At 41.1% G+C, this 14,211-nt stretch overlaps 1 protein-coding gene across 2 annotated transcripts; it reads left to right on the top strand.

Annotated features, from left to right (window-relative positions):
* Positions 1 to 631: 631 nt before the first annotated feature.
* LOC118431859 (leptin receptor overlapping transcript-like 1) lies at positions 632 to 13,349 on the top strand. 2 transcript variants are annotated; one of them, XM_035843260.1, is made up of 4 exons: positions 632 to 763; positions 9,426 to 9,500; positions 10,147 to 10,336; positions 12,346 to 13,349. In XM_035843260.1, the coding sequence occupies exons 1-4, from the start codon at positions 708 to 710 to the stop codon at positions 12,460 to 12,462; spliced, it is 438 nt and encodes a 145-aa protein (XP_035699153.1). In that variant the 5' UTR covers positions 632 to 707; the 3' UTR covers positions 12,463 to 13,349. The 2 variants fall into 2 exon arrangements, with proteins under 2 accessions (XP_035699153.1, XP_035699154.1); XM_035843261.1 differs by lacking the exon at positions 632 to 763 and adding an exon at positions 9,003 to 9,108.
* The last annotated feature ends 862 nt before the right edge of the window (positions 13,350 to 14,211 follow it).

Raw genomic sequence — 14,211 nt, 5'->3', positions numbered from 1 at the left:
CAACTCGAAGATGACGTCATCGTTAAAAATATAACTTGTTGTCAGGATTTGAAGTCGCCCTGTTTTCTGGTGGCATCACACAGTCACACACCCATCTTAGTCATGACGGAGCTCATGCGTCAATTGACTTGTTTTTCTTCGTTGTTTTCCACGCATCGCCCCTTTTCGTTTTCATTCATGGGTCATTTCGTTACAGCTTGATCGTTGTCCTTTGTTTCAAGACTTCTCTCAAGAAGTAACTGTTAATTGGTCTCAATTATGATCATACAAAAAAGAAGTTGAATAGAAAAGTATAATTATTTTTCAATTGAATGATCTTAGTTCTTAGCAACTTCAGCTTGCCAATTATGCAAAAACCTTTTTTTTTAATCATTTTTGTCTGGATTCACTTTCTTCCAACTTCTGACACTCGTTGCTTCATCATTTTGTATTTTCTTCCTAACTTCCTAATTTTACCGATTCCCCTTTCTGCTATTTCAAGTCACTCTTTCATTCATTCCTTCATTCATTATTTCATTTATTCTAAAGCGAAAGAATTCTAGAAAAAAAAGATTGGAACAAATCTTTAGAGAATAAACATTAAAAAAAATGAAATCACACATGCAGCACCACATGTGACCTTTATTATGTTATGAAACATTATCCATTATTGAAGCAACACGCGTTGATTTTCTGCTGCGTAACTCCGCTCTGTCCCCCCTCCGCGCATGTGGAACAGTCCGTTGATAAATGATCACATGATCCAAGATGGCGGGCATCAAAGGTTTGGCGATGGTTTTTCTTGTTCTTCATTAATTATTTTCGATCTGTGTGCTTTATCTCACTCAATCAGTGCATGTACAGCAATATAGTACTGTTCACAATCTAAAGGTTCGTTATGATAACTGTCTTCCATGGAAATCAGGGCTAAACGAAATTATTGATATAGCAAACCGGAAGTAAATTTTTGATATTTCAACGTTGCCAAAAACCATTCACATGGGACCACTGCGTTTTGCGGTAAATTTTTGCGACAAAATGTTCCCCATTACATCTTTGAACATCTCTTAAATACATTTGAATACTGTATACCTGCAACAAACAAGGCACAACAATCGATGCCTCTGTTTGCAACATTTAGAGAAACATCATTCTTGTTTTATTTTACGCATTCTATGACTAATCGTACACATATCACTCAGTGACTTATATGATTTTCAAGATGGCGGCGGAGGTGGTCACGCCGATTCCACGCTCCTGCTGAGATAAGTTTAAAAGTGTCCTTACCGAGTAGATCTACAATATTTTTCATCCAAAAGACTCTATATATTTATTTCCGTCAACTCTGATTTATATCGGGTTGCCTTTTTACCTTATTCTTGGATATTTTGACGAATTTACGATTTTCCGTGAAACCCAAGCCAACCCAAGCCAACTTCGGACGCCATGACCGACCCAAGCGCTCACGAGGATTTGTACTCTGTACTTGGCGTATCTTCTTCGGCAACTCCTGATGACATCGTGGAGGCGTACAAAAAGGAGGTCAAGCTGTACGAGAACGCGTCTAAACTCGGCAGAAGTAAGGAAGCGTCCAAAGAAGCTTTGACAAGACACAAGGAGGTAAGCAGATCGTTCAGTATACTATCCGACGTGTCCCGAAGACAACGGTATGACAACAGCGGCTCTGTAACTGTCCCTACCAAAATCACAAAGAAGTCACGCAAACAGTCCGCAGACTACTGCATTAACCAGAATGAGCAAAGTGTCACGATATTTTTACCCCCGAACCTTGCAACCTCTTGGCTCTCCAAGTGCGAAGAACATCACTCTACCCGAGCAACGAGAAAGGCACCGGTAAATAACCGGGTAGCAAAGGGCAAGGTCCCTGACAATGGCCACCAGATCAAAACTGTGTTCACAGATACCCAATCTAAAGACATCGTAGGTTCTGTCAGTATCACGATCTATGAATCTACAAACAAGATTCTAGTTCAGGGTTCCGCTTATCTGTTGTGGTTCGCGGAAGTATTCCCTGTTCTAAAAGAGGCAATTGACACTGCGTGTACCGACAAAATCAAGGCTCTGACAGAATCGGAAGAACCCAGCTTAGTTGTATCGTTGGACACAACAGATAGCCCCCCCTTGTGTCCAGTATGTGAACAACCTATGATGGCTGACGTTTGCGTCTCGTGTGAAACTGTGCCTAAAGTCGTGCTAGACTGCAACAGTAATGATTTGCGTCCTGTTGAACTTGAGGAAACGGTAGAAGACACAAGTACTCCTCATAGCCATATCACGGCTAACAAGTCCACTCCTGTCATCCCTGCCGACTATTCTATTCTTCAGGAAAATGTGATCAAACTGGAATCTTGTCTTGTTGAGTCTATCTCAGTCCAAAAAAACTCTGAGACCTCAATCCTGCAAAGACTGTCTTTACTGGAGGACAGGCTGAAAACCCGTGAGCAAAACCATGTCTGTGACGGACTATCTGCCCTTGAGAAAAGGAATCTCTTAGAAGATGTTGCGCGTTTGGAAAGTGTCAAATGTGAGCTCGAGAATCAAGTTCAGTCACTTAAACGCAAATACGACGAGCTGTCAAGCGCTATGCAGAAGGTTCAATTGTCGGGTTCACGCGGTCAGACAAAATCGACAGAGACGCAAACCACCCAGGAGGCCTCAGATCGCGCCGACAAATTATTGTATGAATTGGCCAATGTCAGCGTCAGCAACAGATTTCAAGTTCTAGATGAGCACAACAATAAGAACAGCCCCGACAATACATTTTCAAACCCCGGTGCAAAACGCCGTCGCCAAGCACACAAAACAGGCGCGAACGTGTCTTCCGCTCAGGACAAAGCGGTATACAGGATCTCTGAATCAACAATCACACAGCATCAGCATTGTAAAGACATGCCGCCCGATGTGTTAATCTTGGGTGACTCCAACACAAAGCCAATCAAGCCAGACGTCATGTATCCAGACAAACGCGTAACAAAAGAGATAACCTACAACATAACACAAGCTATAGACCACATCCAACAATCAACCATGCCCGCCCCCAAAGTTATCCTGTTTAATGTTGGAACAAATGATGTCAGAGACAAGCGGAATCCAACGGATGTTACTGAGAGTTTTCGAAAACTCATTCAGACTGCCCACGATAAGTTCCCGCACACTCCCCTAGTTTTCTCCGCCATTCCCCCTAGACGTGACTCTAAGCTACAAGAAATTGGCGAACAGGTGAACTCTTTCCTGAACGTCGTAGCTGAAGAGACAAGCTACGTACACGTTACGGACAACAGCAACCTGTCGAACATGGGGACGGTCAAGGAAGCTCTGTATTGCGCAGATGGTTACCACTTGAATAGGTTCGGTACCCGTGTGATGGTTTCCAACATCAAAAGAGTGGTTAACCCCATCATAGGTCTGGGTAACTACACCAGCAAGGGCACAAGGGAAAACTTCCAGTCAACCCAGGGTCAACGTGCTGTGCCTCCAAGATTCACCCAGCATCCTGCAAATGGTCAGAGGCAACCCCCACGTGCTCCCAGGGCCGGAGATTTCCCGCCAACTGAAGATTTCCCGCCAACTGAAGGTCAAGGTCTTCTCCCAAGTGCACCTGCAACAAGCCAACGCTCAGCTGTTCTGTCCGGGTGTGCTCCCGGGACCTCAACAGCCAGTTCGTCCTCGGGACAACCAGATGGCCCACCTCGTGGTACCCCATCCCCGACACCGCCCGGTCGTCCTGCCGTGTTCGGCGCACCTGCAAGAGACGCCCGCCCAATGCCAAGTCAGCGACCGGGACCATGGAGGAGCCCGCCTCCCATCTTCAACTACCCGCCTGCGCCATGGGGCTTTCCAGTTCCACCTCCGAACAATCCTACCATGGCAAATGCACCTTCCCGCATGGCCCCGCCGCCTTGGCCCTGGCACCCAGCGCTGATGTGGCCGCCGATGGTGTGGTAGGACAAGCATAGATTACTTAGTACCTTGTTGTACTGTCTTATAAGAGTGAAATTATACCACAATTGTAAGTTAGCATGAAATCAATGTATAATCAGTTGTAGTCCTTTGTTTACCATTTCTAGAATCCGTAGAATTTTGAGAATAACCCTTTAAAGACGTACGTATTTAGTTAGTCCCCACTTTAGTTAAATATATCTCTTACAAACATGTTGTTAGATATTGAGTGCTCGGTTAAGGACACCGCTTTACTTATACTCACTGTTTTCTCTATTCGCAATGAAAGCGTTTAACGGTGGAGGAAGCAAGAGCTTTGGCTTTTGGAATATCCACGGCCTAGGCTCAAAATTAGAAGACGAAGAATTTTTGGCAAACATAAACAAATTTGACTTCTTTTCGCTTTTAGAGACATGGTCCACAAATAACACTAAAATAGACGTCCCAAACTACAGCCACTTCCATTTACACCGAACAAAAAGTAGACGCGCAAGACGCACTTCTGGAGGCATAATCTTTTTCTACAGAAACGCATACAAAAATCATGTGAGGAAACTTCCGTCTAAGTCCTCTGATATACTTTGGGTGAGAATAGATCGCGAATTATTAGGATTATCAAAAGACTTATTCATCTGTTCTGTTTATATAAGCCCGAGCTCATCCACCACACACAAAAACTCTGATAACCATGTATTAGACATTTTGGAAAACGAGATTTCTCAATACAGCACACAGGGATTCTTACTTCTCGGGGGGGATTTAAACGCTCGTCTTGGTAATCTACGAGATTACGTAGACTGCGACATTGAAGATGACAAGAATCAATTTGTAAATTCAAAACACCACTCAGATAGACAACATATGGATAAAGCACCACCAAACAAATTTGGCAGACTAATCTGTGACCTATGCATCCAAGCTAACCTGTCCATATTAAACGGTAGGATAGCTGGCGATCTACAGGGAAAGTTCACCTGTCATCAACCGAAAGGCAGCAGCACTGTAGATTATATCATTTCTAGTCAGCCCTTCTTAAAACACATTTTAACGTTTCGTGTAAATCCATTAACCATATTCTCTGACCATTGCATGCTGTCAGTACTCATTCACTCAAAATCTGCCCATCACAATGTCCAAGAAAATCGTAGAACCACTAATGTAAAACCATCGCCAAATCGATTTAACTGGAACGAAAAATCAGCTCACAGTTTTCTGCATTCTCTAAGTCAACCTAACATCTTACAAAGATTACAAACCATTTCACTCGAAAACATTACTAATGCGACCGCTCCAGCCCAAATAGAAAACATTGTCTCCAAATTTAGCTCATTATTAATAGATGTTGGTCACAATTGTTTGAGTTTGAAAGGACATAGAAAACATCCACGGAAAAAACAAAACAAAAGATGGTTCGATAAAACCTGCATACAAATGAAACGTGAAATAAAAAACCTGGCAACATTGCTTGAAAAACATCCATCTAACCCAGAAATAAGAGGACGGTTCTTTAAAACGAGAAAAGACTACAAAAAACTGGTAAAAAAGAAAAAACGTGACTTCCACCAACAAATAATGAACCAACTATCTTCACTCAGAGAAAGAAACCCGACTGCGTTCTGGAACTTATTGAACAAGTTGAAACCAGAGAAAGTATCTGGGAGTAGCCAAATATCAGAGGAGGGCTGGCTACAGTACTTTAGTAACCTGGACAAACATTTATTAAATGGTTTCTGTAACATAGATGCTTCAACCACCGAAACCGTAGACACTTCATCCCTTTCAAATACAACCTCAATGGAGAACTCCATATTAGACTCCCTTATAACTGAGAAAGAATTGGACACCGCTTTATCAAATTTAAAAAACAAAAAATCTAGCAGTGGCGACATGATCAATAATGAAATGTTAAAATGTGGAAGACATATTCTAAAGAAACCACTTCTACATCTTTTCAATTCCTGTCTACAAAATAGTTACTTCCCTAAAGAATGGTCCCTAAGTCATATTGTACCCATTCATAAATCCGGGGACACTTCTGTCCCAGACAACTATCGGGGAATCTCAATAATTAGTTGTCTGGGAAAACTATTCTCATCTATTTTGAATACCCGTCTTGTTAATTATGCAGAACATTACAGCCTTTTCAAACCACAACAGGCCGGTTTTAGAAAGAACTTTAGAACAACTGACAACCTTTTCGTATTATCCACCTTAGTCAGTAAATATCTGAGCAAAAACGCACGACTTTATGCCTGTTTTGTAGATTTTAGCAAGGCGTTTGACTCGGTTTGGAGAGAAGGCCTTTTACTGAAATTAAATAAACTTGGATTAGGGGGGAAATTTCTACTCACTATAAAAGACATGTATTCCAAAACAACAAATTGTGTTAAAACTAGCCACGGTCTTACCGATACTTTTGTAACTAACTGTGGGGTTCGACAAGGCTGTAATCTTAGTCCAACTTTGTTTAATTTATTCATAAGTGATTTACCAGATATGTTTAATGACCATTTCTGTAACCCTCCTATATTGCACAATAAGAAAGTGTCATGTTTATTATATGCAGATGACCTGGTACTTTTGTCTGAATCTCAACAGGGTCTGCAAACTTCTCTAAGTAGATTAGAAAATTATTGTGAATCATGGAAGTTAAATGTTAATCTAAAGAAAACTAAAGTCATTGTATTTACGAAAGGTGGCCGCCTACCAAAAGACTGCCTTTTTCTATATAACAGACATGTAGTAGAAATTGTTACAAATTATTGTTATCTGGGCATTGTTGTAAATTCAGCTGGCACGTTCAAGGCAAATAACAAATATCTACACAGCAAAGGCCTGAGAGCCCTCTATGGAATCAACCAGTCCCTTGGCAAAGCCGACGCTTCTATATCCATAAGAAGCAAACTATTTGACACCAGCGTGAAACCTATTTTGTTGTATGGTTCGGAAATATGGGGTTCATTCAAAACTCCAAAATCATCCCCAATTGAAACTATCCATTTAAAATTTTGTAAACAATCATTGAATGTCCCCAGATCCGCCTGTAACCTGGCCGTAATGGCAGAACTGGGAAGACACCCTCTTAAACTAGAAGCATCCCTTAACGCCATCAAACAGTATATTAGAGTACGCCAGAACGTGCCAGCTGATAGTCTGTCTGCAGACGCCCTTTTGTGCCAACTTGAGCTAGACACATTAGGCGCTAAATGCTGGGCTTCTGGAGTCCGCAAGACACTAGAGGAATGTGGTTTTGGCTATGTCTGGCATTCTCCCATGTCATCTGTCCTAAATCCATCGCAAATAATTCCATCCATCGACCAACGTTTAAAAGATATGTACCTTCAATCTTTCGTGACAGCAATGCGCAAAAACAACAAATTACGAACATACAGATTACTTAAGACTACTTACAACGACGAGAAATACCTAAAGATTGCAAACATTCGGCACAGAACAGCCATCACAAAGCTCCGCATTAGTTCACACAGACTCCACATTGAAAAAGGCCGACATAACCACATTCCTCTGGAAGAAAGAATCTGCCAATATTGTAACTTGAATAAGATAGAGGATGAGTGTCACTTTATTGTTGACTGTACTTTATACAACAACGAAAGAAACGTCCTCTTTGAAAATATACAACATATGTTTCCTAATTTCCGATTCTTGAATACCACGGAAAAATTCATATTTCTCATGCAACTAGATAAACCATTCATTATTGATTCCATCTGTCCTTATGTTTATAACTGTTTTAAGAAGCGAGAAGAAGTTGAACTTGTACATACTAGCATGTAATAGCATATGTAGAGATGATAAGATACCTTTTTGTCAAAATTGTACCTTATCACTAGAGCTACGACCTGTACTTAGCTTGTTTGAGCACAAATGTACAATAAAGGTCATTCATTCATTCTTATTATCACGCGTCTGCAGGTGTAGCCGAAGGCAATATTTTCTTGATTTGCTATTTAAAAAAAAAATTTTTCACACCCCTACCTTCATAACGTTCCTCGTGGTTATAATGAATAGCTTGAAATGTAATCTAGGTTTCTATCATGGCTCTCCGTTGATTGTATTGCATGTAACATAAGTGCATATCGACAGCTGTTGGGTCGATAGCAATCAGATCAGGCCAGCAGTGCAAAGTGATTGAAAAGCTTGTGCAGATTTATTTCGTTACTACTACTGTACCATCAATCTGATTTGAGGTCAGGGTGTTGTGTTGGGGGCCCAGATATTTTTTTCTTAAATAACTCATTAACTGTTGTAAATTGTTCTTAAGGAATTCATTTTGCAATACAAAGAGCAAGAACGTGCACATCATGATGTCTTAATTTCATGATTGAAATGATAGAGAGCATGTGTGATTTCTCTTACATTGTATATATATTATACATCATGTATAATGATGACAATGACAGCTCATTGCAAAGACCATGAACATAAAACATCTGCAAATGTTTCACGATTAACAGTATCCCAAATCACAATTTGGTAAGCAAACAACAATTGAACAGGGCAATAACAGATATGCAGAGGTTCCTAGAGTAGAGATGGAGTCAGTCATGAGTTCCACCCCTGTTGATAAGTGAGACACTGACCTATTTTCTACATGCTTCATGACCATTGGTCTTGTGACTACTGTTGTCTCTGGGCTGTGCCATTGTGTATATCACTATATGGCATTTGTGGGGGACTTTGTAACATTTGTGTTGTGTGTTCTTTGTAAATAGAATCTTCAGCATTAAGGGAATAGATAACATACATACATACATACATACATATTCATACTTGATTTTAACAAGTTGAAGCATTCACATAGTTTTGCTTCCAAATTGTTTTCTATCTTTCATTAGTTCAATGAGGTCCTTATCATATAGACCAGTCTCTGCTTCAATAAAGTTCTTTAGCGTGAGGTATGGACGTCCTCTTCTCCTGTTTGCTTCTGGGGACCAAAAGAGCAGTTTACAGGCTGGTTCACCATGTTGAACAACATGTGCAGCAAGGCTTAACCGGCGTTGCCTGACTTCAGTTGAAAAGGAATAGATAAATCCAGAATTAAAGGTATAGGTAAATCCATACAAGTTAATACCACGATATTGCTAATAAGTAACAGTGTTATTCTGTTTCTTCTTTCATGTCCACTGTATCTGCAATAACAACAGCGTGAGTACAATTTTTCTTACTCTGAATCAGAGTCTGGTTTTTTGTACAATTTTGTAGCTGGTAGACCCTTGTTTTTCCAGTGAAGCATTTGATTGATTAATTTGATTGTAGAAACAACCATCTGTAAGGATAAAACCATAAGAAACATGTGCATGTAAGTCATAACTATGCAGTACTTAAGTGCTAGTAAGTAGCAGCCAACCTTGAAGAGTGTCTCTGCTTTTAAGCATACATTTGACACCTGTCACCTTTTGTTGAAATGTACTAGTCATGCCATTTGATAACCCATTATCGTCCATTGCTGTTTTGTATTCCAGTTTGATCGGGTTGGCCTTCTTTGGTGCTATCGGGATGACGTTTGTTGTCTTGGCTTGTGCACTTCCGCAGTTCAAGTAAGTCAGTTATTTCTCCCTTTCCCATTACGGTAGTCTTTTTCTTGCCAGTATTGTTTCTCTAACATACCTAAAGACTTGTTATCACCAAGCACAGTAGGGGCCTCTTCTCTGGATAGTTTTAAAGAATGCTTGCAGATAGATGTGCAGAAGTTAGGTGTGACGGATCGTTCAGTGTAATATAACCAGCTGCTGCCGCACCGCGTGCCTGCAAAGCTGGTGTGTTACGCTGAAGGGCGGCTATACCGGCTATATAGATACAGATACAGATACCCATTTTAACTTGTCACCATACAATGTTTTTATACTGATGATAGTTTTCTTTACAGTAACCCCCCCCCCCCCCCACAGTCTTTCTATTACTATGAAGCATTATGTAGCAAACTGTTTGCTTTACTTTACTAGTATTTCATCAAACATTTCCCTAAAAATGCCAGAAATAGAATTTCCGAGGATTATAAATTAAAAATTTTTCAGGGAGAGGACCCCTAGAATACTTGAATGCCTGTGCTGCTTGCCATGCCAGGCTAATTATAACAATATAAGGTACCCCCTATGCTGTGAAAAACCCTTGTGAGAACCCTGTAGATTGTTGTTGTCTTTGGGTTAAGCTGAAACGTTTCACCTACACCCCCCCCACTCCCAGCCTGTGGTGGCCATTCTTCGTGGTGATGTTCTACATCTTGGCGCCGATCCCGTGGTGCATCTCCCGACGGTACATGGAGGAGATGTCTGACTCCGCCAGCTCAGCCTGCCAGGAGCTCAGCATCTTCCTGACCACAGGGATCGTGGTGTCAGCCTTTGGGCTGCCCATCGTACTCGCAAGAGCAGGAGTAGTAAGTTATTTCTCATGTACAGAGTACTACAGAGTTAATATAGAATGACAGTATACAAATGTAGACACACTTAGAAGCAAAGCCTGCCAGGAGCTCAGAATCTTCCTGACGACTGGCATCGTGGTGTCAGCCTTTGGGCTGCCCATCGTACTCGCAAGAGCAGGAGTAGTGAGTACTTTGATCTCTTCCCTGGTATAATATCAGTTCAGTTCAGTTCATTCTCGGAGAGGTGACACCTGGTATAATATAGCATAATATTATAGATAGGCACACGGAAAAGCAAAGCCAGGTACTACTAGGAGCTTGAGCATCTTCCTCACCTCACCACAGGGATCGTCGTGTCAGCCTTTGGGCTGCCCATCGTACTCGCAAGAGCAGGCGTAGTAAGTTATTTCTCATGTACAGACTAAATATAGAATAAAGTTATAGATAGACACACTTAGAAGCAAAGCCTACAAGGAGCTCAGCATCTTCCTGACCACTGGCATCGTGGTGTCGGCCTTCGGGCTGCCCATCGTACTCGCAAGAGCAGGAGTAGTAAGTTATTTTACTTTTATACATGCTTACCATAGGCACAGGAACAGGTACAGGAGTCGGTTACTGAGGGTTGAACCTGTACCTGTACCTGAACAGCTTGACAGCGGCACCTAACAGGAGCCCAGTATCTTCCTGACCACAGGGATTGTTGTATCAGCCTTTGGGCTGCCCATCGTACTTGCAAGAGCAGGAGTAGTGAGTTATTTCTCATGTACATAGAATGATATTATAGATAGGAAGTTCCTAAGGAACATTGAGAAGCAATGCCTGCCAGGAGCTCAGCATCTTCCTGACCACTGGCATCGTCGTGTCAGCCTTCGGGCTGCCGATCGTACTCGCAAGAGCAGGAGTAGTGAGTTATTTCTCATGTACAGACTAGATATAGAATAACATTATAGATAGACACACTTAGAAGCAAAGCCTACCAGGAGCTCAGCATCTTCCTGACAACTGGCATCGTCGTGTCAGCCTTTGGGCTGCCGATCGTGCTCGCAAGAGCAGGCGTAGTGAGTCATTTCTCATTCATAGATCAGTTTAGGGTTACTAAGCACTACAGTACAGTAGTGATCTGCCATTAGGTGCATATGGTATCATTGGGCATGGTCATATGCTATAACCACGGAATAAGTTCATCAAGTGAGCGAAGTGCATGTCAGGAGCTCAGCAACTTCCTGACCACTGACATCGTCGTGTCCGCCTTCGGGCTGCCCATCGTACTCGCAAGAGCAGGCGTAGTGAGTTGTTTTACTATTATACATGCTTACCATAGGCACAGAAACAGGTACAGGAGTCGGTTACAGAGGTTAAAGTATAAGTGCGAACCTGTCATCATCATCATCGGTCGGCTGCGGTGCAGGCGACTGTAAGTTTCTTCCAAGACCTTCTGTCGGCAGCTAGACAATTTGACAGGAGCTCAGCATCTTCCTGACCACAGGGATTGTTGTGTTAGCCTTCGGGCTGCCCATCGTACTCGGAAGAGCAGGCGTAGTGAGTTATTTTACTATTATACATGCTTACCATAGGCACTCCTACTAAGTACATGTCCTGAGTAGGGAAGTGGATCTAAAGGTAACATCAGGTACAGGAGTCGGTTACAGAGGTCAAGTACTACACGTCCGGACCTGTACCTGTACTTGAACAATTTGACCGGAGCACCTGACAGGATCTTCCTCTCACCACTAGCATTGTTGTGTCAGCCTTCGGACTGTCGGTTCTATTAGGAAGGCGTAGTTACTAAGTATATTAGTCATTTTACTTTAATTTACGTCCTACCGTGACAAAAAATATGAAAAGGCCATACACTGAGCTTTAAACTGTATTATTATTTGATTAAAGGTATTTCTACAAAATTACATGTTCAAGCAGTTCTGCTTGACATGTATATCACATGGCTTACATTAGAATGAATACATGTAATGGTTTTTTCTAAAATAAGTACAAACAGAAAAATGACTTTCATTCTTTCCCCCCAGATACAAGGTGCAGCATGCGGTCTAACGGTAGCGGGCAACGTTGTCGTGTTCATCACCATCTTGGCGTACTTTATCGTCTTCTCAAGAGAAGACGACTTCGCTTTCTCCGGCTTCTAAGTCATGAAAATGCCTCCAGACCCCACCGCTCATTCAACAACCCCACGGCAAACACAACGGAGCTTCACACCCCCATTTATGGATGGTACATCCATAAACCTTTCATGTAAATGCCTGTTGTGGACTAGTCCATTCATATGATGGGTAAAATCAAGCAGTGGTCAGCAAAATGAAGAGATAAACTTTTTGTTGGTAAACAATGGAAAGCCTTGACAATTCTTTCCAGTAGATCTTCATCTACCCATGTTTTTTACCTCTCCCAGGATATAACAAAAACATTGCCCAGACTTCCACTCTTTACAAAATTAAGCTGAAGAAATGAAGTGATTTTTTGGAGGCTCCAACTATCACATATAGAGACAGAGCACTTGTTGATCATTTAGATGTATTGTTTATTATTGCAATGGTGTGATTGAGTTGTAGAAATCATGTGTATTCCGCATATTTTGTGTTCACAAAAGTGGTGGGAAAATTCAGTTTGTTTGATTATATATATACTATTTGTAGGATAAATACATATGGCATTTTTCAGGCAGTAACAATGTTGACTGAATTGAGCGTAGTCCTAACTACATTAGAGTAAATCAACCTTGTCTGTAAAAACTTTGAATGTGTGTTATAACAATAGCTGTACAGATATACTCTATTCCATCATATGGTAAAAGATACATTTTGTACCTACATGTTGTGTCTGTAACTGTTTAAAGCCCTTCTCACTGTTTAGTAAGGCCGCACTGAATTAATTTTATGGATGCCATCTGCGTGTGCATCACTTTTGACAGTTCTAAAAATAAAAAATAAATCTTTGGCCACAATTTTGTGACCCCAAAGCATCCCAGGTCAGTCAGAATTTTACAAGAATGGCAATAAAGACATTATTGAAATGGCGACGATTGTGTCTTAAAACCAAACCAAGCCTGGGGAAGAATGGATACTGTAATTCACTTTGTCTTCTCGGTACCAAACTTTCACGGTCTGAGAAAATTTAACTTGTTCTCGGAACTAAATGTTCACGGTGGTGGCAGGTGCATGTAAAAAAGTATCTTGTATCATTTGTTATCAGTAATGATAAGTTCACGTTACAGTTGTCACCGTGAAAACCGTGAACATAAAAGTATAGTGAAAAAAAATCAGGAATTACAGTATTTAGTCCTGTAGTTTAGCAGCATTTTTTTTTTGGGTAGTCTTGGGGTCTCAAGAGGATGTCATCCATAAAATTACAGCATTGCTACAGAAATTGGCCAAGTGGTACGCTAGGGTAGTCGGACGGCCATAGGGTCCAATAGTTACTATTCTCTTTATTTTGCCTTGAATTTCTAATATTTGTCAAGCGATCTGTGGGGCCTGGTAGAGGCTTAGGCCATTGGCCTTGATTTGTACATCTTCTTCTTCTACATGTATTTGTTATCAGTGTTAAAGGGTAAGGGAGATGGCTTGATTAAGCTGATGTATTTGCTTGAAGAAACTTTGCCCACTAAGTGGGGAGAAAATTGCCAGCTGTCTTTGATGTAAATCCTACGAAATCTTTGACACAAGAGCAAAACATACAAAAACATTACGTTTTTAAATATTTAGGCCAATTTGGAAAACTGTGTTTCAAATTACATGTATATGTTTTGCAGTTGATATGCCATTTACAAAGTTAATTAAATCTTTAGTATTGTACCCATATTTCTACTAGTTCTACTATTTTTATTGTATAATGGTCTGGACAAACCAAGGACAAAATGTAATTACTTGAAGAAGTTC

The sequence above is a fragment of the Branchiostoma floridae genome, chromosome 15, assembly GCF_000003815.2.
Source record: "Branchiostoma floridae strain S238N-H82 chromosome 15, Bfl_VNyyK, whole genome shotgun sequence".
In the NCBI taxonomy this organism is placed as follows: domain Eukaryota; kingdom Metazoa; phylum Chordata; class Leptocardii; order Amphioxiformes; family Branchiostomatidae; genus Branchiostoma; species Branchiostoma floridae.
Note: the sequence above shows the minus strand (reverse complement) of the source record. Positions and strands in the feature narration are given on the sequence as shown.